Source organism: Aspergillus neoniger (assembly GCF_003184625.1).
Source record: "Aspergillus neoniger CBS 115656 unplaced genomic scaffold BO87scaffold_5, whole genome shotgun sequence".
Lineage (NCBI taxonomy): Eukaryota > Fungi > Ascomycota > Eurotiomycetes > Eurotiales > Aspergillaceae > Aspergillus > Aspergillus neoniger.
The window spans coordinates 396,647-419,855 of NW_020291133.1; the positions used below are offsets into that span (position 1 = coordinate 396,647).

The 23,209-nt window shown below is 49.2% G+C and overlaps 4 protein-coding genes across 4 annotated transcripts; 2 read left to right on the forward strand and 2 right to left on the reverse strand.

The window, feature by feature from the left end:
- Positions 1 to 1,581: 1,581 nt before the first annotated feature.
- Positions 1,582 to 5,355, forward strand: BO87DRAFT_383468 (uncharacterized protein; the record flags this gene model as incomplete). Its single annotated transcript, XM_025624654.1, has 7 exons — positions 1,582 to 1,601; positions 1,689 to 2,768; positions 2,825 to 3,538; positions 3,586 to 4,614; positions 4,662 to 4,932; positions 4,980 to 5,094; positions 5,144 to 5,355. The coding sequence occupies 7 exons, from the start codon at positions 1,582 to 1,584 to the stop codon at positions 5,353 to 5,355; spliced, it is 3,441 nt and encodes a 1,146-aa protein (XP_025483243.1).
- Positions 5,356 to 12,139: 6,784 nt separating this feature from the next.
- Positions 12,140 to 15,900, reverse strand: BO87DRAFT_351736 (LEA domain protein). The gene is made up of 2 exons (XM_025621150.1): positions 12,827 to 15,900; positions 12,140 to 12,778 (listed from the first exon to the last, which is right to left on the reverse strand). Exons 1-2 carry the CDS (start codon positions 15,659 to 15,661, stop codon positions 12,251 to 12,253), a joined length of 3,363 nt encoding a protein of 1,120 aa, XP_025483244.1. The 5' UTR covers positions 15,662 to 15,900; the 3' UTR covers positions 12,140 to 12,250.
- Positions 15,901 to 18,754: 2,854 nt separating this feature from the next.
- BO87DRAFT_185823 (uncharacterized protein) lies at positions 18,755 to 19,704 on the reverse strand. Its single transcript, XM_025618445.1, has one exon. It carries the CDS (start codon positions 19,615 to 19,617, stop codon positions 19,084 to 19,086), a length of 534 nt encoding a protein of 177 aa, XP_025483245.1. The 5' UTR covers positions 19,618 to 19,704; the 3' UTR covers positions 18,755 to 19,083.
- A 1,711-nt stretch (positions 19,705 to 21,415) lies between these two features.
- BO87DRAFT_413162 (arylsulfotransferase family protein) lies at positions 21,416 to 23,198 on the forward strand (the record flags this gene model as incomplete). The annotated part of the gene is made up of 3 exons (XM_025626552.1): positions 21,416 to 22,404; positions 22,455 to 23,135; positions 23,190 to 23,198. Exons 1-3 carry the CDS (start codon positions 21,580 to 21,582, stop codon positions 23,196 to 23,198), a joined length of 1,515 nt encoding a protein of 504 aa, XP_025483246.1. The 5' UTR covers positions 21,416 to 21,579.
- Positions 23,199 to 23,209: the final 11 nt, after the last annotated feature.

Sequence of the window (23,209 nt, forward strand, 5' to 3'; positions counted from 1 at the left end):
GGGTGGGTCTAGAACTTGGACTTGGGCCATTGATCTTGACGAGGACAGAGTAAGCACACGGGCCTATTGCTCTACACGAGCCTAGATCTGACTGGCTGCTGGCATGTGTCCCTTGCAGGGCGCGATCCCGAATACGAGCTTTAAAACAGTGATACCCCATGTATGCGCCGTCAGATTAACGAGCGGTTTCGACGCCTTTAGCTACCTTAATACATATAACAGTGAGACTTTCCTGAGACAAAATCATTAGCACTTGCTCTGCCTAGTAGTCTCAGGGTTGTTCGGCAGTGGGGAGGAGATCTAGACCGTTGAGACGACTCTGGATGAATGTGACAACGACCGCCACGTGACTGGATGAATCATGCCCCAAGTCGATGAGTAATGACCACCGATCTTTTCCCTTTGTGGATTCCTGAGGGTCCCTGCAGTAGCTTCATGAGCTGGAGTCGTACATACTCGTGGCATCTTCCATCTTATCTTAATTACTTTTGCGTGCAGACTTCCAAAAGAGTAATAGTATTTGACATGGCTTAGACTTTGATAATTGAGTGGACGGATCGACTAAGGAGGGGGCTCTGCCACCTAAGTAACTTTTAAGCTTCCGGCCACATCCTGCTTACTCTACGAGTAAGTTTCCGCCCAATGGTATACGGGAAGAGTGAAGAAAGCATTACCCACACGATAGTGCTAGGAAAACTGCCGATTGTCTTTCCGCTGTGTCAAGATGGACAACACACTGTGAGATCTTACGAGCCCGATCAAGGTCTCCAACGACGGCAAGACCTTGCCAGGGCATGTCCAGGTCTGTTCCTGCCTCAGGCAAACACGATCCGAAAGCGGCGCCGGGAAAAGTAACTCCGGACGAATCGCGGCGCGTCACGCGCAAGTCTATAGAGTTGGGTTACATCAATGACCCGTTCACCTTTGCCTTCATCCCACTCTCCTCCTATTCATTGATCTCGGCAAGGCAGTGTTTATGCATCGTCAAAACATCCTTTCTCAATCGAATCTTCTCGTTTCCACCATCAGTGGGCGGTGTTTCCCGCTGTTTTCCCTATACCTAAGCGAGGGAATCGTCGGAGCCGACGACACGGCCGTATGTGAAGCTATTCGGCCGATGTCTGTACGGGCGAGCTGGGACAGCCGAACCATGGAACACGCCACGGTCGTACCCGGAATTCGGCAGGGCCGGTCATGCAGAGCCTTGCGATGATCCCCTTATCCGGGGTCGGGGCCATCAGCCGGCGGGGTCGCCCATCGCTACGGTGCACTAAGAAAATCGTGCACATCAAGCCCGTGGCCTAGACCTGCATGCATACCGCTTGGCCGGCTCTCGTCAGCTCTAGCACCCTCTTTGCAAGCATCTGTTGCAAAACCGGTGGCGCCCGGATGATAAAACCTTAAAGCCTCTGACTAACTCTGCCGTGGCTAGAGATCTGGGAATATATCTGGTGCTTGTTCTTTCCGTTAATTGTACCATCTCCTGGCCCTGAACAAATATCCGCGGCCATTTGCAATGTCCTAGGCGATCATCCAAACGCTGTGGGTTCGGCAGCTCTTAGTCCCCTGCAGCTGCCCCGGATGACTGCGGAACTTCTCAGGTACGACTTCACGCTAAGCATCCATCCCATCAGCATTGGCTGCTGTGTCTTGTAGAAGCACTGCTCACTGATCGATCATGGCAACAGGTTTTACAGCTCCCATGCTCCGGATCAAGCCAACGGGCTGCTGCACAAAGTCTTCCCAGGCTCGATCGTCAATGGACATAACCACTCCACGATGGCTACCCCAGCCTCAGATCCCGCGTTGGTGGCTCTTGCACAATTAGGGACCTACCGCATAGGGTGTACTATCGCCTTTGTTTCGCTGGTCGATAACTCAGAGACGTATATTATCGCCGAAGCCACGCCGTCGGGCTCACGCTGCGGGAACAAGACATCCGTGAACGGTAATACGATAGGTATGAGCACTCTAGGTCTGGGCAAAAATGCAATTCAGGCCACCCGTTCTTCGAACATCATCAGTGATGGCCTCAGTACCATCATTCGTGATGTTAGTATGGAAGCAAATCTGGCGTCTCATCCTTTCGTGGAACGATTTCGGCCCAGGCTATACGCGGAGGTTCCATTGACTGCATCCTGTGGAGAAGTAATTGGAACATATTGTGTTGTGAACAATAAGCCTTGCCATCATTTTGCCGCAGGTGAATTGGCCGAACTGCAAGATATTGCCAACGCCGTTGCGAGTCACCTTGAGAATGTCGGGGCAATACGGCGTTATCGTCAAAACGACCGTTTGCTGGGTGGGCTCATGAAGTTCGTCAAAGGCCAGTCGCCAACTGAGAACGACGGATGGAAGAGCCGAAGGAAAAGTACGGCGGCGGCTAGTCTTGTATCGCCCCGTTCATCGGAAGTGCCAAATTCGCCTCGTTCATCTGATGTCCCAGAGATCGACCGCCTCTCCGTGTCAACAACTGATCATCGCGATGTCTCACCATCTTCCACGCGACATCCGCCACCACAACCTCCAGAACCCCCTTTCTTCCAGATACCAGCCTTTGGAACTAATAATTCAGTGCCAAATGGGATACATCAGCGACATGTGAGGAAAAGCTCCGATGAAACGAGCAACCTCGTCATGGTACCAGAAAGCACTCCCATTTCTGACAAAGCTTCGATACTCTTTTCTCGTGCAAGTGGGCTACTGCAGGAATGTATGGATTTAGATGGGGTTCTCTTTGTGGACGCGTCACGCAGCAACACTCGGGGGTAAGTGTTATGACACTTCTATCAAGTGCTATTTAATGTCGCTAACGGTGACACAGTGAATCGACCGCCAGTGTTGGGGAGTGGGACAAGGAAAGTGACTCCGGGTTTTCTCTCCGCTCACCTAGTGTATCGTCCTATGGTGGCTGGTCTGAAAAGCAGTGTGAACCTCTTGGGGTAGCCTCGTCTGAGCGTGCCCTTGGAAACACCGCCAGCATGTTTAGAATTCCTTTGACAGAAGGTCTGCTACATGACATGTTCACTGCCTTTCCGCAAGGCGAAATAATCCACCCACATCTGGCTTCCGGCTGGCCAGCCCTGAGTTCGTTGCATCAGCGCAGGCAAAGTATACAAAGCAACCAGGGTGAGATCCCTCTGCGGCACTCTATCAGCACCCGATTGGCACACAATTATCCGGAGGCCAAGTCTATGATCTTTCTTCCGTTGTGGAACTGGAACAAATCTCGCTGGCTTGCAGGAACACTTGTTTGGACCTGCGATGACCAGCGGCAGCTCGGCAAGGATGATCTGCACTTTCTCAGGTCCTTCGGGGATACAATTGTTTCTGGGTTCTGCCAGATAGAATGGACGGCTACAGAGAAGTCAAAGTCAGACTTGCTGGCATCGGTTAGTCATGAGCTTCGCTCCCCGTTGCATGGCATGCTTGCCAGCACAGAGCTTCTGCAAACTACGTCTTTGGACACCGCTCAACAAGACATGGTCGCCATGGTAGAAACATGTGGTCTCACGCTATTGGACACGATGAATCACCTGTAAGCTCGCCTCCTTCCGTTATATGATGTTTACTAATTCCCGGCAGGCTCGAATTTACGAAAATCAATAACCTGACCCATCTGCGCAAAAGAGGCGGTTCAAATGGTGAAGTGATGGATAATCTGTTGACCGAATTTGACTTGGACGAAATTGTGGAAGACGTGACTGATGCCTTGTACGCAGGCCACCGGTCTCTCATCAAGGCTGCGAAGGTGGCCAGTCGCTACCTACCAGGTGGATCTGCCGTAGGTAACAGGCCTGCTGGTACACCACAATCGCAAACCGATGATCTGTCGGTGATCGTTCGAATTGAAGACTTGGGCTCATGGCACCTGCAGTCACTCTCTGGTGCATGGAGGCGGATCATCATGAACATCCTGGGGAATGCATTCAAATTCACGAGAAGCGGCTTCATTGAAGTTTCCCTGGCGAAGAAGGTGGAAAGGTCCGGCTACACGAAGAAGACTCTAGCACACCTGTCAATCACGGATACTGGCTGTGGGATCTCGCCAGACTTCCTGGAACACCACCTCTTCAAACCATTTGCGCAGGAGAGCATTTTGACAGAGGGTGTTGGATTGGGTCTGAGTGTAGTGAAACAGCTGGTGACATACCTGGGCGGCGAAGTGGAAGTAAAGAGTGATGTAGGGGCTGGTACGCAAATGGACGTGTACATTCCGGTGGAGTTCGTGGAAGACTCCTCCGCAATGGATTGTGGTGCCCCGGGAACGCGGACAATGACCCGGGTGTCTTTGGTGAGCCTCAATGCATACGCAGACCTCAAAGAAGCACCAAGTGGTCTTTTGAGCACAGAAGCGAAGCGTAAGCTGTCGCTAAGAGGTGCACTCAGCAATGTGTTACTGAGCCAGCCTGGGTGGATGGTATCTTTCGCCGATCACCTAGACAAGGCATCCGGAGACATTGCCGTCATCGAGGAATCTACGTTAAAAGCCCTCTCGGAAAGGGGGTTCATCGACGTGAATTTCAAGGCTGTTGTGGTCATTGGCGAACAAGGCATCACACTCCCCGGAGATTTTGCCATCAAAGGAGCTGATGTCTTCTATGTTCCTCAGCCGTAAGTCTGCTAAATGATTTCTGAAGCTGTCTGCTAATGTTGAACAGGATTGCACCTCGCAAGATCTTGCAAGCTTTACAGCGGATCACAGACTCGAACCAAGGGCTTTCGTATGCGGAAAGCCCGATTTTAGGGCCCCTTTCCGGTGTCCCGCTCCGAGGCCGGAGCTTGTCTGATGCATTTGCTATGGCGAAGGGCACGGAATCGCCACCCGTGGTTCGAGAAAACGTGTCTGAATTTGCCCCATCGCCTCCGCGAGAATCTACCAGCAAGAACCTCCACGTCTTGATTGTGGATGACAATGATATCAATCTTAAGGTATGCACAATTCCTTAGCTGTCTACAATAAGCACTAACATGTTTAGATCCTCGCTACCTTCCTACGAAAGATCGGCTGCAGTTATGAAACAGCATCCAACGGCCTAGCTGCATTAGAAAAGTACAAAAGCTCTACCAAGTCTTTCGACTACATCCTCATGGGTACGTACATTACCTCCTATTCGCTCGGCATCACTTACTAATTGTGCAGATATCTCAATGCCAATTATGGACGGAATCGTCTCCTCGAGTAAGATCCGCGAGTACGAAGAACAACATTCGCTCCCACGAGCGGCCATCATGGCGGTTACCGGTGTAGCCTCGAGCGAGATGCAACAGCAGGCCTTTGCAGCAGGCATTGACGACTACTTGGTGAAACCTCTTTCACTTCACGACCTGAAACGAATAATGAATATTGCATGATTTTACATATAGATTCGGACAGGTGGCGCGATACGGCGTTGACGGTTTACAGCTACCATACATTCGCTTGGCGTTAATGTCCTAGGTATTTACTAGGAATCAAATATTTACGTGACACGGCAAGTATAGGGTGGATCAGTATAGACTCGAATAGGAGTCAGGGTATCTCAAAATGTTCTCATATGTGGAACAGAGTATCTAGATAGATTATTAATCTGATCAAAAACAATACATATCTTCAGTATAACTGCCCAATAACCTAAGTCATCTCTATTCAAGATAAACCATCGCCTCCTATAGTAGCATATCCCATGACAGAGACTCGCACAACTCAATCGCCCTGTTTCACATGGGTGTAGCTGTCAGAAACCATTTAAATTTCACGTCTAGACGGGCCAGTGACCAGATCAGAGAGGGCTTCAAAAGTCCGAAGTGCCACTGAACCGCTTACTGCCGCTTAATTCTGGGCCTGATATAAAATTCTTCCAGGTGCAGCAGATTTTACTACACCAATCATGGAAATCGAAGCCCAAGGGGCGTACCATGCAGCGTATTTGCGGCTTCAAATTCACATGACATGGTGTGCTTCGTCAGCAATGAATCGATCGAAATACCCCGTCATTTTTGACTGATATGTTCTGGACTTTCGCAGCTCTTTCGGATGATCCTCTGCTGCCGTTCCTACTAGTTTGTCCTGAAGCTCGGCTAACTCCTCAATAGCGTCGTCGTCCTCCTCCCCCTCCTCATCGGGAGAAACTGAACGGGAGGCTGGCTGCGGTCCCTTTGCATATGTATCTGCTACCTGCTCGAACCAAGCAGGCGGTGTCTATGGTATCTAAAGGATAAGCAAGACAAAAAAAGAAGCAAAAGACATGTTTCATGTTCTTGATTGTATGATGCTCGCTAAGAGTTCTAACATAAGTATAGGTGATGAAGCGTAAGGTGAAGCGTTCGTCCTCCGTAAGGGCAAGGTGCGCCCGCTGCCCGCTGCAGTATCAAAAGGACGCTCCTTTCTCCAAGTATCGCAAAAGGATTAATCTCTTTACGGTTGACAAAGGCGTCCTTTTCTAGTGCGTTAATCCAGACCAAGGAGATAGGTCATAATACCGCTGTCACTAGCCGTTGTGGATTCCATTAGGCCAATCATGCCCCAGCCCGTATCGAAGGACAAGCCAGTTGCCTTCAGCGCGTTTTCTCAGCCCACTCGTCGCTCAAGTCCTCCACCTTGGAGCGGAACTATATTGAGGTCGGCGGCATGTTTGCAAAATACCTGGTTTTGAGCCTGATATTTGAAGCCGGGGGAGAACCATACGACTACGTGTTTGAGAATATTCAAAGCAAGATTTCAGGGTTTACTGTTAGTCTCAGGCCCAACCTTGCTTGAAGAATATTGTCTCGTCATTATGCCGCGTGAGCTCATCTACCAACTACTTGGGGGGCTGTTCTATGTAGTTCCGGTCCTGTCCCAAAATAGGGCCAGCAGCAGACGATATGCATTGCTGATGGGTACGGTAAGGTCCCTCAATTCCATTCCCGATATTGAATCCGCAGGACGATTGTGGAAATATAATTCGGGTTCTGATAAAATAATCAGGAGCGAGGGCCCAATCTTGAGGACCTCACTGCTGCAAGAGTGATGGCTGGTCTCTAGCGGTGTATTTGAAACGTCCTGTGTGAGGGCAATAAACATTAAGTACCCAAAGCTTCTGAAACATATGCCGCTGTTGTTATGTAGATCTGTAAGTGCATCTTATGCTTCATCTACCTTCCTGGATTGACACCGAGGTTATGATACTCGGGAGACTTCAAATGAGTGCTCGCTCTAACAGGTCCATGATTCCGTTTATTCCTCCGACAGGTCGTCGGGCTCTTTCTTTTGCCAGCCATCTTGCAGTTTCTGTTAATGTATTTTATTTGTAGGAATTCTTAGGGTATTCATATCATGAGCTAACCAGTTTGATGTCCAAGTACATGGCAGTGGCCTTGGCTTTCTTCAACAGATACTTCTCACCTGTAAAGGGTAATACACGTCTCCCGTATCCAACAGCAGTCATGTCGTGCTCTTAAAGCTGGTCTGTATCCGTGCTTTGATGGTTAAACCTTAAGGTTCGCATACATCGACACACAAGATAATAGTGTGATATCCCAAGCGTTTGCAAAACCATCGGACCACTCGACCTCTTGGAAATAAAACCAAATACTTTATTGTCTCCAAAAGCTGGCTGACTCCGTTGTTAGCTGGATTGTATCATTGAGGGCATTATTGTTCGCATGTACGACAGTTCATATCTGTCAGCCGTGTGACAATCGAGGAGAGCAGGGCTACATCATGCTCTTGTCCAACTGTATCTTCCCAACTCGAATGTATCCATAGGGATCAGTCACTATCACTTCCGTGCTCATAAAGCTTTGCTGGTAATCTCCTCCTCAACCACCCTCGTATAGCACTCCTACCATGAACCAGGGCTCGGTGTGACAGCCGAGTTGAGCTTGATAATAACGGTGGTTAACGAATATAGTTATGTCTGATCACTGTAGCGGGATCTCAACTTGGTGAAATATTGTTGAGTAGAAGACAGCCGTGGCATTTTGTGAGGAGGGTATCTGATATTTGTAGAGAACTTGAGTTCCCGCAGATGCTTCAAGATAAGAAGGAGCCGGGGGTGGGGAGATTCACAAGGATAGTGGAGTGAGGTTATGGATGACATCCCGCCTATACAGACAATATAAGTAATTAGGAAAGAGTATATACAAACCAGGAAAAAAAATCCATCGCCTAAGATTTAATCTTGAATGGCTGTCCTCAACGTCCGTTTAGAAGATTCAGGCGGCCTCTTCATCTTAATTTTAGGTTGCGGTCGCCGGTGCAGCTCTGGGTGTTAGTGTCTTAAATGTATAGAACTAACAAGTATTGTGTCATCTTTAAGAATGGAGAGTGGTGATAGATGAAAGACATTGTATAAGATTAGGCAATGTAGCAACAAGTAAAGAACAATCAACCCAAGACCAGGAAAATCCGTCGATCAAGGTATGCGCGACGGTATAATGAGCCCTGCCTAATTTTCGTGCTCATGAATCGTTAGGATGGAAATCTACCACCTTTATCACGCATTATGCATTCCATTGGTCCTATAATGGCGTGGGGCTCTGCGCCCTTTGTCCTTTGCCAATGAATTCTATTCGAGCGATACAACTCACATTTGGCATATCCCAGACAGCAAGGCCATATACCTCTCCTCCCGGAAAGTAGATCAATTCTGAAGCGTGCGGTTTACGCATTCATAGTGATGATGATAGAACAAGGTACTGCATGTCCCATTCAAGCTTGCCAGAGCATATGTCCCGGCTCAGGCATATGAGCTTCGCCTATTTGGGCAATAATAAATAGCAGAGCTGTCGCGTGCCCCCCAACAGATGAGGACGGCATTCTCAATTCTCGAATGAATTGATCGAGTAAATTCCAGGTATTTTGTAGCCCTTCGAGTATTGAAAGTTAGAATGGAAATCGCCACTAATGTTTGCGTTGAATCCTAATCCTCAAGCATGGTGCTCACAACGTATCACTGTTATTAGAGAGCATTCGTTCAGGAAATATGGAAACATAGCTCATTCAATACAATTGCCTAGACATGGAGGCAGATGGCTTCTGCGAGCAGACAGATCTAGACCAAGTGGTGTAGGTCTCAAATGACATCTTTCGTGTGAGAAGACAAACAGATCCCAACGCACTGTGTATGTTGGAATGTTAGAAGCAGCGATGCCATGACACCTTCTGTGATCTTTCAGGTCGAATGTAGAAGCGAGGTTTGCAAAACAGTCAGCCTGCTCTGGCAATGCTTCAGAGCAGATATTGTCTTCGCTATGTTGAGACAGTGCTGGCAATCATCATAAAACTTCATTTCAAGGTAGAGTGTCCCATTATCGATATCGAGGGTATCACTGTGAAGACAGTCGTTACTTTAAAGCGTGATTCAGCATGGAGTCCTGATCGGAAGAAGATTTAGGTACTGTCTTTTCCTCGGTATGTCGCTTCTATATCCATAGTAACATGTTTGCATGCAAACATCCATCATGGGCTCTTCTGGTGCCGTGGTTAAGTCATCTTGCGCACAGCTGTACGGCTTGCATAGTTATTTGTTTTTGTACTCGGTCCATTAGTTGATCATGTCCTTTTAGAGCTCAAAATACATAGTCAGTAATGAGAGAATGCACTTCTTCATCACCTCCTTCTGCTTTGCGTATATAGTCTGGGCTGTCACTGCGGGTTGATATATAGTCGATTTCCGGTAAAATTAAGAATGATCCCAACAGTGCGTATCACTTCCTGCACCCCAGTTTTCGGGGAAATTTGTGAGCCTGACCGTGATAGTAAGGCACTTGTACTTATCATTCGGCTGCAAGGGCCAACACCGTCTCGTCCACCCTTGGGACGTGCCTTCGTGGTGTTTCGTGGCCCCAATCTGGTCACCAAGATGATAAACGCACTAACGGTAACGAAGAGATGAAGCTTATGGAACATAGAAAGGGTTGGTTCGAATGGTTCAATTGGAGTAGTCAACATCCAACTGCAAGCTTGTCTGGTTTATAGGTTGTTTTATTCACCATGTAGTATTGTTCAGAAACGGGTCTGTCGTTGCTCTTTCAGCCTTCCTCGTCAATAAAGGACACTGACCCGCCAGCTTTCTTGGACTGAAAAGGACGGGCATTGAATGAGAGCTATGAGCCTCTCCAGTGGTAAGCAATTCTGCATTGCCTTTTCTCAATTAGAGCATTTTCGAATAGCAACTTGGCCATCTGGCGTCCTCCACGCATATGACTCATACCCGAGACAGATTTAAGAGAAAATGTGCCTGACACATTTCCTTTCCGCAAGATTGCTGCTTTTAAGAGCGTCATGTATATATAGAAACGATTGCTTTGACGGGATCATTGCAGGATCTTTTGTTGCACGTGCAAAGGACACCCTGACAGAAGTTGCAAGTGAATCATGCAACCTTACGCTATCCCCACCCCCTGTCCATTCATATCCCTATCCCCAGCATCTAATGCGCAACACTTGGTCAAAGCTAGATCTTGATATATAAAGTCGCTTCATTTCAGTTGGTCCGCAATTTTGCCCCTGGTCTAAACGTATCTATCGTTCTGTTTGATAACGTTTAACAAGTTTAAGTGCGGGTGTTGGAAAATATATTGGAGATTTTCCAATGACACAGACTGTGCGCTTTGAAGCTTCCTGATGAAGCCATAGGTCTCGTAGTGTATATAGTGCGGGAACCTTTAATTGTATCATAGCCTCTCCAACTGAATGTAAATAACGCAGATGATTTATCAAGGCGACCCGCGCCTGTTGGTTTAGCCAAGTGAAATTGTACGGAGCATCATTCTTGAGTCCGCGCAACTATCGTCTTTATCTTCTTGAACCGCAATGGACATGTTATGCACGAAGTTAACTACTCCATGCAAGCTCAGTATGGCTCTTTAACCTTCGCATAAGAAGCTAGATCAGGCTATCTGACATAGAGATCCTTGTGGGCTTATACTCGAGGTACCTCGGTTCAGAAATCGTAAGCTAATACAGTTGAAGTAGTTAGAACTTAATGTCAGCCTCATAGTAGAAGCTGAACACCGTTTGTTGGATAGATTTCCGCGTATCTGCCGCTTGCATATGTCTTCCAAATATAACAAAGCGAGCGTTTGGCACCGGATACCATGACATACTCCGACTCAATGTTAATGGTAGTTGGTACTACATTGGTGAATGTTTCATTTCAAGCCCTACAATGCGAACATTAGCAGCTAAGCGTGAGCCGAACGGAGAGAACTCACTATACTGATTATCAAACCCAGACCGGATTTTGCAATTAGCGCATGCTCCATCCAATTAATAAGACACGATATGTCTCTGCATTTTTCAGGGCCCACGAATTCGTGAGACTTCAAGCGAACATAGACAGTTCTCGTCATTTAATTTTGACAATATGACGATCACTTCATCTGTCATGCTGGTAGTTATATATACTAGAAGCATATATTGCCATGCAGAATGGGGCAAAAACTCCAATAGCATTATCGATATTTCAAGGCGCTTCTGTAGCCACTAGGTCAAACTCAGCTTTGTACGCATTGTAGTCTTCCTCTGCCACACGGAGTTTCTCAGGTTTGGCAGCGACCACAATGCCCGTTAGGCTCTTAACTTGCATTCCCTTTTGTAGTCGGTTCTTCATGAAACGCAGACATGTTTGGAGTTATCCATTTCAGTGCGTAGTATCATAATGGAACGTCGATGTGTCTAGGACGTTTATCACATGAAGAATCTCCGTCGACAGGATTCGGTATCTGTCGGTGATGTAGAGGAAGCATGAGAATAAAGCCTTCTTCTTGTAATTCTATTTTCCCTTCTCTGGCTCTGCTGCTGACTTTGCCACGAGTGTTGTGGTGACTGTTGGGCTTGAGTTTATGGGCGGAATATGGAACTTTGATGCATCCACAAGCGTTACAGTTTCCTCTTTGTGAGGCAAGTGGTATATGTGTGTAATATAGGTAATGTAGATATGGTGACCGAATGCTATATTTGAGGCATTAAGATAGCAGGTAAATAGGATTGTGGGAGAGTTAAATAGAGCGCTAAAAGGCTGGGGAGTGTAGGGGAAGAAGAAGAACTGGGCTTGAGAAGAGAGGGCAGGAATATATAGTCCGTCTTTCGGAGGCAGTGCATACTAGTGGGTACATTCCGACTACTATGAATGAAGATATGGAATAGAGTTGATAAGGTGAAGCACTAATTAATTAACTAGCTATCGACATGGTGAAAATCATTATCGTCAATCTGACATCAATGGCAAATACTGAATCAAGAAGAATAATATCACAAGCATACATCCCATCGCCTATTCAATTATTTCTTCTTTCCAGTCAGGCCCAGGGAATCCGTCAATGAAGTTAATCCCAGACTGCCAAGCAATTTATCCAGTCCCAGTCCGCCCAGCAATCCATTCACAAGGGGGCCCAGACCAAGACCTTGCAACAACCGGCCCACCAGTCCGAGGACACCATTCAACAGCAGGCCAACAGCAGTGATAATCTGACCGAGGGGCTCGCTGAGCAGTGCCCACAGAGGGTTGAGCTTCTTCTTGGCATGAGGCATGCCTGCGATCCTCTTCTTGCCATTATCAATGGTCTTGACAACCAGATCGGTGAGCTCCTTGAGCTGCTCAGCCAAGGCATACTCCTCTGAAGAAGCTTCGTGAGAAGCAGCACGGGCCTTGGCCGTGGCGGCAACATGACCATCCGGGTCGAGAGCGCGGATGGCGCCATTGCATTCCTGCAAGATTTGGTTGCCCTCTTCAAGGAGCGGCTTCACATCCTTCACCAGCTGCTCCTCGTCAAGTTCGTCCTTGGGTGTGCGGTCTGCCTTCTCGATGTGCTACCAAAGGGTTAGTGATGTCGTGGTGATTGAAGTAGCTGAACATACCTCGGAAATCATCTTGCAGACGGGACGAATGCGGTCCAGTGTCTGAGCAATGATACCGCTCATCTTCTTGGCCAACTGCTTGTCCTCCTCTATCTTCCGCTGAGCTTCCTGCTCCTCGGGGGAGATCTCCGGCTCCTGGGGTTCCTCCTCAGGCTCCTCAGGCTCGGGTTCGGGTTCGGGAATGTTCTCAATCAAAGTGCATTCCCCGATCTTGTTACCATCATTGTCCACCACGTATCCATTATCATCGATTTCCTTGCCGATGAGAGATGGCAGATTGCCAGAGGTCAGCTTGCCAATGAGATTACCATCAGCATCGCGCACCTCACCCTCACGGTTGACCTTACGGCCCGACATCGGGTTAACATCACGCGGCTTCTCCTCGGGCTGCCAGCGCTCAGCTCGGCCGATAGTGTTACCGTTCTTGTCCAAGACATCGCCATCCTCGTCAACCTGGCGGCCCTGGAGACGCTGCGCATCACCTTCAACAATCCGGCCAATTATCTGACCCGAGGCATCAGTGATAACGCCGTCCTTGCCGACCACGGGATTCTCGAATCCGTAGAAGGCGCCTTCGGGCTTCTGCTCCTCGGCTCCTGGGATGAGCTCAGCTGTGCCAATTACTTTGCCGTTATCACCCCAGATCTGACCCTTGCCATCAACCTTCCGTCCAGCAAGGCGCTTGTCACCAGAGGTAATCCGTCCGAAGACGTTACCCTGGGCATCCACAACGTTGCCAGCCTTGTTGACAGTCTTTCCTTCCAAGATCGACAGGTCCGGTGCCTCCTCCTCCGGCTCTTCTACTTCATACGGCTCTGCACGGCCCTTGACGTTGCCGTACTTGTCGATGATCTCTCCATCCTCATCAACGGCACGTCCACGCAAGGTCTTGATGTCGCCCTCAATGACCTTACCGACGACATTGCCATCGTCATCTTCGACGAGGCCTTCCTTGTTTACAACAAGGTTCTCCAAACCGGCGAATGGGCCTTCGGCTGATTTCTCCCGCTCTTCCGGAGGAATAAGCTCAACACGTCCAATTGGCTTGGGTCCGTCCCAGATCTGGCCGTCATGGATCTCCTTGCCGGCAAGTTCCTTCACCTTACCTTCCACGACGCGGCCAATCGGGACGCCCTTTGGTCCAATCACATAGCCGAGCTTGTTAGGAGTGAGGCCTTCCAGACTGGAGAGGTCAGGGGCTTCCTCCAGCTCGGGCTCGGGCTCGTCTTCGGCCTCATAGTATTCAGCCTTGGCGATGACATTGCCGTTCTTGTCCAAAACGTCTCCATCTTCATCGACGGGACGTCCAAGGACCTTCTTAGGATCGCCTTCGCTGATCTTGCCAACACGCTTGCCATTCTGGTCCTCCACCCAACCATCTTCAACAACGTGGAGTCCCTCCAACCCGCCAAAGGGCGGTTCATCGGGATGCTCCTCGACGGGAAGGGTTTTGGCCTTTCCAATAACGTTGCCGCGGTTGTCCCAGAACTGTCCCTTGTCATCGAGCTGGGCTCCCAGTCGAGAGATCTTCTTCGCATCGCCCTCGATCAATTCACCGACAGGCTTACCGGTTTCCCGATCGACGATCTTGCCCAGCTTGTTGCACTTGAGACCCTCAAGCGTAGAAAGGGGAGGAAGGTCATCCTCTGCTTCTTCAGCAGCCTCCTCGACATCTTCCTTGGCTTGATCGGCGGTTGAAGTGTCCCTTTGCTCCGCATCATCGACAGCCTCACGGCTCAGCTTGCTAGCAGGTCTCTGGGAGCTGGCAACGCTCTCAGCGCCTTGGCGGGCTTGGGACGCAATATCGACACGACCAATTAGATCACCATCATCGTCCAAGATATTTCCTTCCTTGTCGGGGGCGTAGCCTGCCAATTCCTCGGGATTGCCCTCGACAAGCTTGCCGATCGGCTTCCCTTGGTCGTCTTTGATAGCGCCAGATGCCGACACAGGACGATCAGCCAAGGCCGCAATATCGGTGATTGGTTTCGCCTCGGGTACTGCTTCAGCTGCTTCTTGAGCTTGAGATGCGATCTCTACCCGACCGATAAGGTCACCATCATCATCGAGAATGTTTCCTTCCTTGTCAGGAGCATACCCAGCCAAATCCTCAGGGTTGCCCTCAACAAGCTTGCCGATGGTGTTGCCATCATCATCCTTGATTTCCCCAGACTCTGAGACAGGACGATCCGCCAGCTCGGCGATATTGTTGATGGTTTTTGTTGCCTGATCGGTCTTTTCTTCGGCCTGCTCCTGGATGCTGCCAACGTCATTCTGGAAGGCCTCGGGAAGGACATCGGCAACTCCGACGAGATCCCCATCCTCGTCGAGGATCTCTCCGTTGTCACCAACAGTATATCCGGTCAGATATTCGGCCTGGCCTTCTGCAAGTCGGCCAATAGCATTGCCATCTTGGTCATGAATTAGACCATCCTCGCCGACTTGCAGACCCTTCAGAACAGACAAGTCAATCTGGCCGACGCCTTGGTCTTCGACGCCATTTTGCACACTCTGCGCAGTGTCCTGAGCTTTGGCTCCAAGCTCAGAGACGGGTCGTTCGATCTGGCTTGCCGATCCAGATGCCTGGGACTGGGCATCATCTGGGACCGGAGCAGGGGAAGCGCGCTGCTCCGACTGCAGCTGCCTGACCTTACCCTTGGGGGTGGGGGTAGAGGGGGCGCTTGGCTCTTCAGCCTGGGAGGCGGATTCCTGGGCCTGAAGCTTGGGAGGGGTCTTCTTCTGGGGGGTCTGCTGGCGGATCTTGGGTGGAGTGCCTCGCTTGGAGTCGGGGCTGAGGTTGAGCTTGGAGACTTTACTTGCGATGGGAGAGGCCATAGTTGATGTATTAGATGGGATGGGTTGGTTAGACGTAAAAGGATTAGAGAAGAATGCGCCGATCTTGATTGGATAGTCGTCTTAGAGTAGTAGAGGTAGCTGATTTGTCGTTGCGTTCGTCAGTGGTACAGGTATTTGAAGTAGCTCGTGATTCGTCAGGTACAAGTGAAAACTAGACAGCAATTGTAAAGTTTGGTCGTGGTACTAAGGCCAGGTATGAAGATATGTGTAGGAATAAGTTATTGACTAGATGTTTACCATCAGTCCAACGCTTCACGACCCTTTAAATGCATCTACTATGCAGCGAAGCCCACCTACGTCATTGCGCCTGGATCAAATCTGGGGTGTTATCATCCCCGTCACCGTCGAGCAGATACATGCAGGGCCTCCGTGGCGTAGGAAGCCTGTCACATCATCGCTGCAAGCAGCGCGATGGTGTGCAGGATTAGCCCATCAGATGCACGGAATCTAGAATCGAGCACAAAGACAAAGAATAGAGACAAAGTGGATGAAGGCTGGCCCACTGCCCCAGTTAGCGTGGAGAGCTGGATCATTCTTGCGTCAGAAGTGGATGGATCATCTCTGCTGCTTTCCCTCTCGAGGAGATTAACTGGGGCAATCTATTCTTGTTCGCTGCAGACACCTGATATCAGGTGCCTTAGTGCAGATTAGTCAGGATCCATACCTCCAAGCCCTGACAGCTCCATAATAATCACTACAATAGATTCCTCACTATCATATCCCACTGTCAATGTCCCAAATTCGGCATACATCTCCAGTATCGCTCGATAAATCCAAGCATCATCATAACCCGTCAACAGTAACACAATGGTACAGAAAACAGGATATCAAGTCCGCGGCCGAAAGTTTGGCCCTCAACCACGGATCGCAGCGCATCGCATTGTCGACACGCGGCCGAGCATCGGATAACGTCATCCCGTACCACCTCCAGCACTTGAAGGCGCATTGACTCCCCAGTCAATAAAATGAGATCTGGCATGTAACGGCTAGGATCAGATCCAATGAGCGGACAACGTGGCTCTGTCGCGATTTAGCAATGATGGCATTTGTGGGCGGTTTATCCTCCGATTCGTGTCGCAGATGTGGGGAATGATCTCATCCGCGGACGGGTCAACTTCAGGCCGGAGATTGACGCTGTGGCTTGGTCGAAGTTCGACTTTATGATTCTTATCTTAATATCAGGTATTATTATTGCGCATGAAGTGAATAAAAAGAAATTACCGAAACAGGCATTTGTCTCTTCTACACTCTCATACCTATACCTATCGTGTGTTGGGAATACCTACATTTCAGCAGCCAATTGCTACCATGTCGGAGAATTAGCATCTCCCTCTAGCACTTGATCCCGCGCCACAAGCGACTATCTGACACTATTTCCGATCTTCTACACATCAAACCTTCCACTCCACTCACCCGGAAATCCGAGTCCCGAAATATCATCAATTTTACTATGTTTGGCACCCCTAACAAGAGTTTATGAGAGGCCTACCGTTCTTGTACGTGGCGGCGAATTCCATGGGCTTTAGCCAATCCTGTGAACATTAGCCATTCCGAACGGCGTTAGACAATAGAAATTGAAGCTCAAGAGGAAGGCATGGGCCCTAGGGGCTAACTGCAAAATATACATCTGTCGAATACATCAAACAACCATTTGGATGGTTCAGCCCTCACGTGTTCCTAAGTACCATGTGCTTGGATATGTTCATAAAGGATTCAATTTCGCCTAGGCCAACCTGCACATAGTGGTGGCCCATCGGTGTACTCGAGTGCACCCGTGAGCCTCTCAATAATGCACGCCACTATTTGGTATTATTTAGGGTAGTAGATAAATTGCAGGTCATCTCTACCGATTAGAGTTCTTTGTCCGCGTGTCTGGTTGCAGAGAGTCGACCAGAAGTTGAAAGGCCGCGGCACCGCGGACATCAGTTATATGTGCATACGGATCCCTTCTCCAATGATGAGCATGCAGAAGAGAAGACCTCCTGCCCTAGTCAGGGATAATCCATTCTCGAGGCTATGTATTCTCGAATCATCTGAGTGTATAGTTTGATGGGTTTTGTCAAGTTATTAGCGTTGTTGATGTCCACGAGTTATCTTGAGAGAGACTAGACTGGAGATTTAGTTACCTTTTACCTGCTTCATGACCAACACAGGAGAGGATATGCAATACTCTTGCCTTTTCGTACATTCAATGTAGTATCTTATTTCCTGGGTATACCCGTCAAACAGCGACTCCATGTCCCACGCTTAGATGAAGTTTGTCCCCATCCCAATGCAGCCAGAAATATACAATGGGATGAAATGTACAGATTACCAGTTCGGCTCATTTAAAACAGTCCATCCCAAATAGACATTCAATGAACTAAAGCTATAGATCAATCAGTCACAAAAAGGTACAATCACAATAGTAAACTCTAAACTCTCCAGGTCTATTGAATCGAATGTATTCATCCATCCAGCCACACTGCGCGGACTGACGTAATGGTTGGAAATCGGGTGGCGTATGCGACGATGACTGGCCACGCTAGCGGGTGGGATATTAATCTACCTTTAATTTATTTTTCAGGGCATTATCCGGTCACTCCAAGATTTGGGGTTTTATGTGGATGTCCTGTTTGAGAAAGTGATCTACATGTATTATGATTCTATTATATGTCCGTAGTGGTAAGGCTGTTCAGGGGAGATTTTTCTGGATTCTGTGACGAGTAAATGGAATGAGGAAATAATATATGACATTCACTAGTTGAATGGGCTCTCTACTTATTTATGAATAAAAAAGGCCCTGACTTGTCGGTTTTGGTGATGGTAGTGGAGCTCTATTGATGTCTTTTTGGCCATGTCGACTAGTGACTTTTCTCTACTAGATTTATAGTGCCCTTGGATACAGTACCACTTTCGTAATCAAGCATCCATATGATAGCTCATATACAATCTTAGTTATTCCAATTGGGATGTTGTAGTTGCACACAACGCCGGGAACACGGTCTTTTTGAACTCATTACACATTCGGTCAAAGGCTAGGTACGGTCGATGGCAGCTCAGTAAGGTATTAAGTATAACAGGTGATAATTCTTCACATTGACTTTGTAATGCATCGTTTTTACTTTGTTTCATATATCACATTTTGGTACAATCTGGGAGTGAGTGATATAATGGCCCGTCTTCTGGCCATAACCGAGTCCGACACTATACATGCACATCCATCAACAACTCACCTAACAATCCATATTCAATGTATGCTAACTCCATACCGGGTTGACATTCGCACACCGCGAACAATAAGGAGTCTTTTGCTCAGAATAAATTCCTGGCCGGTAGATCCCTTCACTACAACACTCATTTCGTGGCCCTGGACGAGTATCAACATGATCACACTGGATACAGATGAGGAAGTCTTCAACTCACCGCTTATCTGCCTTCCTCAGCTCCTGCAGTATTCGATCATATTTCTCAAACTGACTTCCAGGGATTTTTTTGATGATCACCTCCTTATGCTTTCTTGTCCATCCCCTCCCACTTGGGCCCGGTCTCGTAGCACCATGCACCGCCCCTCCGATCATCGGATCAAGGAAACGACTGACTTCCCTATTGCCTGGGCTTACGAACAAAGGGTCATCTAATTCACCATCGAGTTCGCATTCTTCCTCGCAGGCGAGAACCTCAAGGTCCGGGTCGGTGATAGTGGGATCGTACGAAGACCAGTGATGAGCTGCTTCGTCGTCGGTGCCCGACTTGGTATTCTCGTTATGCTCAGGTCGGAGTAGATGCCGGTCCAGATCGGACTCGAGATGTCTTTCTTTGTGGATGGTTTGGGAAGTCACAAGGCAGCGATGCTGGTAGGAAGATACCGATGGGTGGCACAGCTGACCAGCTCTTGTAGTTAGAGGTATAAATGGATGGGATCTGGAGCTGAGGAGTTTCGTATTTCGCAACATGCTTAGCGCACCCTTAGCTATAGTAATATGTGCTGTAGATTGAATTCGGTTTATCAGTTCTCGATCGGAGCGATAGTTCAGTTGATGCAGAAGTGGTGATGGGAATGGCGGGGAAGATGCAGGGGGGGAGGGGTGCCAGTTGGGGGAGCCGCTTGGACCGTCCGCTTCTGACGTCAGGACTTGCCCTGCCAACAATGGCCTTTGTGAGGAATACCATTGGTCAGACAGCTCGGATGTATACCTGGGAATCAGGTTCCATGTAACTCAATTCATGAATTAACCTCGGAGGCAGGCTGGTTTGTCTAGCTTGCCTCTATTGGAAAATATCCCTACATATCATTCTCCCACGCGGATATATGAATCTGCGATCTGCTAGATCGAAGCAATATTGACAAGACTTATGGTCTCACTTGCTATGAGCATAGGTCTGGATGTGAGAAGGAAAAAAGAATGAAAATCAAACGATGAAACTGCGGCAATATCAGCTGCATTAGATGCTGGACGATATCTTAGTCTCAGGACATTATGAGCACCACTACAGCCCAGTTCGAGGAGGGGTAATAATGATTAGTGCATCTCGGATATTTAGGACTTGGGTATTTTATCTACCTGAAAGGAATATGGAGCAGGACTGAATGCATACATAGACATTCATACCTCAAGCGTAACTATCAACACAATATTATATTGCGACATAAGACGATGCGATGGCGAAATGTCTTTGCATGTGTCAGGTGATTAAGAATCATCTTTTATAGTAGCTCTCCTCCTTCTTTCTCACCGATGTGCCAGGATGTGGTCAAAAAAGCCTCTCCCACAGGCTCCCAAGTTCTGGTTATCCTACAGGCTTTCTGATCTAGCAGTTGACATGCTAAGCGACATGCATAATGACAACAGATAATTTGGTCGACATTTAGAGGTATGAAACGGTATTGGACCAGGTGTCTCGGAACTTCTCAACGTTGGGTTGCATCCTGTCTCCTGTCTTCTTACCCTGAGCGTGCCGCGATTTTCGGTATGCCTGGCTTTCCACCAGTTGTCCACTTTCTGCAAACATCATCGTGAGCTCCTCTGAATGACTAGATTGTGAAAGATAATGTGCTAACAGGTGTTTAGACCTGGCTTCAGTCTGCGGTAGAAGAGAACCCCTCATTCTACCGATGCCTAGCTGCTCAACAACAGCAGAATGTCACCTGAACACTGCTCGGCAATTCCGTCGGCTGTTCCCCAAGCCCTGTCCATATATGCCGCGCTCTAAGCGTGGAGTTATACTAGGCTGCGGCCGGTAGCGAGCGAATGCCCTGCAGCAGCAGCACGATCAAGGCCCGAGTCCCCACACGCCACCCCACAGCATTCCGGGGAGATGGGGCCCCAGTATCGCATCAGGAACGATTCCGCTCGGTTTTCAGTAGAACAGAACTCGGGCTCTCCGCATCTTATCTTCGCTAAGCGACCCTGTCGACTTTATCGATCTAGCACGAACCCCCACAATGTCATCACTTGCTATTACGTTCCGGAACTTCTCCGCATTCGGAAATCCCATCATCCAATCCCATAGACAGACGGCACCTCCACTGACTCACTTCGGTTTCCCAATAGCTCATGGATATCTGCTACTAACACGTTCAGACAGGGCATGTTCGGCGAGGTCCATCTCACCCACCACAAAATCTTTACCGAGGATACGCTCGGACTTCCTCAGGTTGGGAGTCCAGCATAGACTACTTTCTTTAGCTGGAAGAACGGCAATGTCCACTTTCCGAATCTTTATGCCACAGGGCTCTTCATCCTGTTACCCCGCTGGTGCCCACTGCTTCGTGGTGGGATTGCCGATATAATGTCCGAAATTGCAGTAAATGATATCACATACGAGGACGCTCAGCGAGCTATAAATCATGTCAATTCCCTTATCAAAGCTCCTTGGATACTAAGCCTGCTTCGATTAATCACTGAACACTCAAAATGCGCCAATTCAGCAGCTACAATGCTGCAAATTTCCTCACTTTCTTCCTCGGCGCAAGAGTCGCCGCAGAGTCTACCTGGCCCCAGCAGACCTTCCGCAGTACCTCTATCCAAGCGCCATATCTGAACGTCACCAAGAATGGCAAGACAGAACTAGGCAACCTCTTCTTCTCTCCATCCTCCTCGAGCATGGAGTGGAGCTACCCAGCCATATACTCCGACGACGGTCAGCTTGTATGGCAAGGCCCCAATGCCAACACCTCCGCCTACCAGCCCCAAATGCTAGACGGCGAACCCATCCTCGCCTACTGGCAGGGCGCCAACTACCTAGGCTATGGCTTTGGAGCAATCAGCATCCTCAACGCCTCCTACCAGGAGATCCACCACATAACACTCCCCGGGACTGACCAACACTTCGTCACCACCGCCGACCCGGAAACCTTCCCCTCCTACATCGACATCCACGAGAGTCAAATCACCTCAGACGGCACGATCCTCGTAACAGCCGTGAACGTCACCCAATGCGACCTCTCCCCCATCGGTGGCCCCAAAGACGGCTGGGTCCAAGACGGGCTCTTCTACGAAATCGACATCAAGACCAACAAAGTCCTCTTCCGCTGGAGCACAGTCGAACACCTGTCCGAGATTCCCTTAACAAACACCGAACTCCCACTCCTGGGATCCGGCACCAGCAAGGCCGATCCCTACGAATACCCCCACCTCAACTCCGTAGCCAAATACGGAGACTCCTACCTCCTCTCCTCCCGCTTCATGTGCAGCATCTTCCTTCTCGACAAACACGGCAACGTAACCTGGCACCTCCACGTACGTCCCTCCCTCCCCCCATTACTACATCCACTAACACACACCCACAGGGCCAAAAAGGCGGCTCCTTCACCCTCCTCCCCGGCAGCAGCTTCTGCTACCAACACGACCCACGCTTCATCAACTACTCCCCGAACGCGACATCCCTAACACTACACCTACACAACAACGAAAACGCCAACGTCTTCACCTCCCCCACAACCATCACCACAGGCCTAACCCTCACCCTCGACATGCAAAACCATACCGCAACCGCCGTCCGCAAGCTCTGGAACCCCGACGCCCCCCTCTTCGCCGTAAGCCAGGGCGGCTTCCAGCCACTTCCGAACGGACACGTGCTGCTCCAGCACGGCGCGATGCCCGTGATCGAGGAATACGATGAGAACGGGGCGTTGGTGATGAACGCGCGGTTTGGATTCGATGAGTCGACGCAGTCGTATCGTGGGTATCGGTTCCGCGAGTGGGTTGGGAAGCCGACGACGAGGCCGGAGGCGGTGGCGTGTCGGGAGGGGGGCAGGGTGGTGGTTTATGTGAGTTGGAATGGGGCGACAGATGTGAGGGGGTGGAAGGTGCGGATGGGGAGTGAGTTGGGGGTTGTGGGGGATGTGATGGAGAAGAATGGGTTTGAGACGAGGATTGTGTTGGAGGGGGTGCAGGGGAGGGATGGGGAGAAGGTGGTTGTGCAGGCTGTTGGGGGGGTCGGGGATGGTGTGCAGTCCGGGGTTGTTAAGGTGGGTGAGGGGTGTTCATAGTATGATTACTTACTACTAGTCGGTTGTATATAGCTAGAGTAAGGTATATATCA

What these genes read in the sequence shown, in the direction of transcription:
- BO87DRAFT_351736 (XM_025621150.1), bottom strand. Translation starts at nt 15,661, where the DNA reads ATGGCCTCTCCCATCGCAAGTAAAGTCTCCAAGCTCAACCTCAGCCCC. An exon ending in TCTGCAAGATGATTTCCGAG is followed by an intron (nt 12,779 to 12,826) that starts GTATGTTCAGCT and finishes ACCCTTTGGTAG; the next exon opens with CACATCGAGAAGGCAGACCG.
- BO87DRAFT_185823 (XM_025618445.1), bottom strand. Translation starts at nt 19,617, where the DNA reads ATGTTGCGAAATACGAAACTCCTCAGCTCCAGATCCCATCCATTTATA.